Source organism: Montipora foliosa, chromosome 7, assembly GCF_036669935.1.
Source record: "Montipora foliosa isolate CH-2021 chromosome 7, ASM3666993v2, whole genome shotgun sequence".
Lineage (NCBI taxonomy): Eukaryota > Metazoa > Cnidaria > Anthozoa > Scleractinia > Acroporidae > Montipora > Montipora foliosa.
The window spans coordinates 22,153,946-22,158,945 of NC_090875.1; the positions used below are offsets into that span (position 1 = coordinate 22,153,946).

The 5,000-nt window shown below is 40.3% G+C and overlaps 1 protein-coding gene across 1 annotated transcript in view; it reads left to right on the forward strand.

The window, feature by feature from the left end:
• The window catches only part of LOC138011365 (uncharacterized), a 26,668-nt gene that overhangs the window by 2,063 nt on the left and 19,605 nt on the right, over positions 1-5,000 (forward strand). Inside the window, exon 2 of the mRNA XM_068858334.1 lies at positions 551-942. Within this exon, the coding sequence (XP_068714435.1) occupies positions 568-942 (375 nt within the window). The 5' untranslated portion in view covers positions 551-567. The remainder of the gene's footprint in view (positions 1-550; positions 943-5,000) is intronic.

The window sequence follows — 5,000 nt, forward strand, 5'->3', positions numbered from 1 at the left end:
AGAATGGGAGAGTATTCAAACATTTTTTGTTTCAATTCTCCGGATAATTTCACGATGTAAAATAATGGATACGACCCCTCCCCCAAGTTTGGTGCTTTACCCCGAAGTACACAATTCGGCTATTTCATTGCACCATATGGACTAGTATTAAGTGTTGTATTTACTAGTAGATATTTTAACTATTAACCAGACATTGTACCAAAGATGTATTTTAAGGTTTTTTAAAAAGTATTATTTCGTTATTGAGGGTTTTAGTTATCATAATTTCTTAAAACGTTGTATTGCGCAAATGTAATAGAAGTCAATAAATATTATTATTGTTGTTATTATTATTATTATTATTATTATTATTATTATTATTATTATTATTATCGGTTAAATCGGAGTCTTATCGAGCGCTCAACTGAATTCCCAACGGTCGTTGTAATGTGACATCGTGAACGCTTCTTTTGAGGGTATCTTTTTTTGGAGTTAATCCTGTGTTCTCAGTGATGTTATTATTATATACTTTTTCTCTCTACAAAGTTTTCTGGGCGTTTTGGTTTTTTAGGACATAACAACGAAAAGATGGAGTCATGGGAGCATGTAGTAATAGGTACAAGACAGTGGCTGGTCCGAATTTCTCACGATATTCCAGAGGCTAAAGACCTGCTGGAAGTTCACTTGAAAAGAGTGGAACGTCTTATCCCAGTTACTGGAAAAATGAAAAACGATAACGAGCAGTACACCGATACCTTTGTACGTGTAGGTAACAACCTGCTACGCGTCATTTTCCTGAAAGTCAGCAAACATGTCCTTTCTAATACAGTTAACAAGATGGATTACGACAAACATATCCCCAAGATATTGCAACCAAACGTCAAGAAAATAAAAAGCCATCTCAAATCGTTGGAGGAAAACCTTGAAAAACTGGAGACTAGGGTGAAGAATCTCAATGAAGAGGCAAGTTCGGTTTGTTTGATTTAAAATACAGATTAAACCCCATTTACACTACAGAAATAAAACGGCAAGGCAAGGATGAAAATTGGCAAGGGTAACTGACATTTTTGCAAGGCAAAGATTGTTTACACGTATACCTTTTATCCTTGTTAGGTTTGTTTTGTGTTCTAGGCATTCTATGTGAGCATTCTTAGTTTGCTAATTCAACATGGCGCTCCCGAACTTGTTAATGTTTGTAGCCTCCTTACTAAGGAAAACAAACGAAGCTGAGCAGGAACGCATGTTGAAAGTAGGACAGGCGCTATTTTTTACATGAGGGTGATAAATCAAAACTCCATTGGCTTCTGGGCAAGTAGGAACGTTTACACCTTCTTTTATGAGGGTAAACTGCCAGTTCTCGTCCTTACCTATACTTAAACATAAGTCGAATTGTGACTTACTGCAACAAGCGACCGGAGGCGATAACGAAAAACTAGTCTTTGCCTTACCCTATTTAAGGAAACGGGACAACATCTAAAAAAGGTTACAAAAATTGCTAAGGTAAGACAGGCTTTGACGGTTTACACTACACAATTTACCATATTTCCTTGCTTACGGAGAAAATTGCCCTTGCCTTGTCGTGTTTTTTTCTGTAATGTACAACCACTAAATGCAAAATGTGCATCAGCCTCGTGTTTATTGAAGCCAGCTAAACTGAGGGGAAAGTATCACGGGGATTCAGCGGCATTTCAAACTTTCATGAGCAGAAACCTATAACTGACATTACTCTAGCCTGCGTAGCAAGCGTATTCGTGGGGTTTCCGCGCAAATTTCGATGTTTTGGCCCCTCGAAAATTGGGGCGAGAGCAAAAAAAGAAAGAGGGGGGAAGGAGCAACCGCACTCAAAATTATATAGTTTACTGTGGAGACGCTATATTAGTAGTATTCATCGGAGGGACACCAACATGGCGGCTGGAAACCAGTGGAAACATCTGGAAATTAGTTTAACTATCCCAAACTCTTTCTTTCCTATGCTGAACGGGCAAACGTTCGCACAGACACTTTTCCGTGTATATTGGCTGTTCAGGCCTCAAAAACGCAAGGAGAATCGATGTTTTTAGGTAAGTGGCATGTTTTTCGAGAGCTATCGCTATGTCTCACGCTGTGGAAAACTATGAAATTCAAACTGCTCAGTTTTCAAAACGAAACACGCTACCGAGCTGAAAATATGCGAATACATATATTTTTAAAACTTTTGCACATGATGAAAACAAAAATCAAAAGGGTTTTCAATTTCTTATTTACGGTTAATATTTATGACGTCAAGTGCAACCCAAAATGAGAGATTCGAAAAAGTCAGCAATATATCTTTCTTTTTAAACTAATCAAAGCCAAAAGTCGTAACATTTCAAGTTGCAGTTCTGTACCTGAGCCTTGTGAACAATTGAGCATGAGGAGGATGTTGAGATCTTCGGTATGAAACTAGAAACCAATGCACTGGTAAAAATTTAGTTGGGAAGCATCCGCCATTTTGGGTAAATTTGAACTGCGGAGAGCGGACATTTTGTTTTGAAGTTCACCGCATGGAAACCTCCCTCTGCTTTCGGCTTAAACCGGTTTTAATACAAATTTTGACAAAGTACCAGCAAAGTACAAAGCTTCTGGATGACGTCTACTTCCAAAGAAGAAGTAGACGTCATCCAGCAAAGACGCTGATGATATTGCACTACTGACAGACTACATCAAAGATGCAGAAGCAACTCTTCATAGTGTTGAAAATCTTGCTAGAGTGATTGGTCTCTTTGTTAACGCAGCATTAATGCTATCAACCCATTAGCAAGAATATGAACACACTTTGTGGGGTAAAGGGGGAGAGGATTAAGCAAAATAGCTGACATAACATGTTGGTCTAAAGCTAGTATTATGCAACAAAGAGAGATGATAGTTCTCTCTCAAGGGTGAAAAACCCTTGGCTGCGGAAGGGGTAGTAATGCCCTACAGGAGGTGATAATCCTCCGGGGTAACACTCATTCCCATGGCAACACAGCTTTAGGGGTACCAATCCCCAGAATGAATGGCTACCATGAGTCTATGGGTGAAAGTGTGACCAGCATGGGAGCACTCAAGCCTATTAAAGCTGCAGCTGTTACGGCACTGAACAATGACGTAATGAAATTTTAAATGTGTTCAGCATAGGGAACAAGAAATGAAAATAGCTTTGTGAAACTATATATATATATATATCTGATGTTCCCAACCTATTACCAGATCACCAGGTTGAGAGGTCCTCATCCTCTCATGGGCTTCTAATCCCCAGGCCACAGAGAGGTCCTAATCTTCTTGTGGGGTCCTAATCCCCAGGCCACAGAGAGGTCCTAATCCTCTCATGGGGTCCTAATCCCCAAGCCACATCCAGATCACCAGGCCACAGAGAGGTCTTAATCCTCTCATGGGGTCCTAATCCCCAGGCCACAGAGAGGTCCTAATCCTCTCATAGGGTCCGAATCCCTGGGCCACTTAGTATGCAACACAGCTATCCTGTGGTCCCCTTCTACCAAGAGCGCTGACCATGTAAGTGTGTGGGGCAAAGAGCGACATGAATGGAGCACTTCATCCCCACAAATACACAAAGTGTATTCCCTATGACGAACAAGAAAACAAAATTGAAATAAAAAATCAACAAATGTGGGGTAATTTACCCTCATTACTGTTACTAGTTTGCAAAACGTCTAGAATTAAAATTGTGAGTGCTCGTAACATTAGAAAACTAGCGCCCAAATGTTTGAAAAGCTGGGAAGTCAGACTGTTTCCAGGCACTTGCTGGCCCTGCTGAGGAGTGTCCAAGATTAGATACTAATCAGGGGAATCACAAGTAGGTTCTCTGTTACTCCTGCTGTTATAGTGGATATGGACTGCTTCAAGACATCAAGCTGCAGGGACAGGATGGTGCTACTGTTGGGTCGATTGTACATGGTTGTATTCCTATCCTCGTCATTGTTCTCTTTTTGTTCCTGCACAGTGTTGAAGCAACAGCTGCATTTTTTTTGTTGTGTTCTTAGAAGTTCCTATGTTTTAAAACTAAAAGACTAAAATAAAATCAGAAGGGCTAAAACTCAGACTCTAAAATAAAACGAAGGGAGTTGCCCCCTTGACCGCGCAATAAAGTAATTCAGGGCAGTTGAAGCTCAACCACAAAATAAAAATCAGAGGGGTTGCCCCTTAAACCAATCAAAAAATTCAGAGCAGTTGAAGAATTCTGCTGAGCAAGTGAGGATCAAACACTAAAATAAACACAAGAAAAGGTGCCCCTTTTAACACACAATAAAGTCACAGCAAAGCTCAGACACAGAAATAAAATCAGAGGGGTTGTCCCTTTTAACACACAATAAATTCTGCAGACTAGCAGTTGAAGCTCAAACACTAAGATAAACATCAGAGGAGTTCCCCTTTAAACACGCAATAAATTCAAAGCAGTTTAAACTCAGGAAAATAGAAATCGGGGTAGTTGCACCTTTTTAGCCGCACAATCAAGTCAGGACAGATTAAGCTCAAACACTAAAATAAACATCAGAAGAGTAACGCCCCATTTAACTTCAACCTCTAGCAACACAATAAATTCAGGGCAGTTTAAGCGCAAACAATAAAATAAACATGAAAGGAGTTGCACCTCTAACAACACAATAAATTTAGGGCAGTTCAAAACCAACCGATAAAATAAACATGAGAGGAGTTGCACCTCTAACAACACAATAAATTCAGGGCAGTTGAAGCTCAAACAATAAAATAAAAATGAGAGGAGTTGCACCTCTAACAACACAATAAATTCAGGGCAGTTGAAACTCAAACAATAAAGTAGGGTGACCCGAAAACACTGACCCCCGGTCCATGGACCCCTCTACGGACTGGGTCCACGGACTGCCTCACGGACCGGTCCACGGACTACCCTTACGGACCCCCTATACGGACCACCCTAAAACAACATGGAAATGAAAATAAACACTAACTTACCAGTTGTCTGGATAGACCACTCGTGTCACTCGTGTCGGCGAAATCTCAATCGTAACGCTCCGCAAATTCAACAG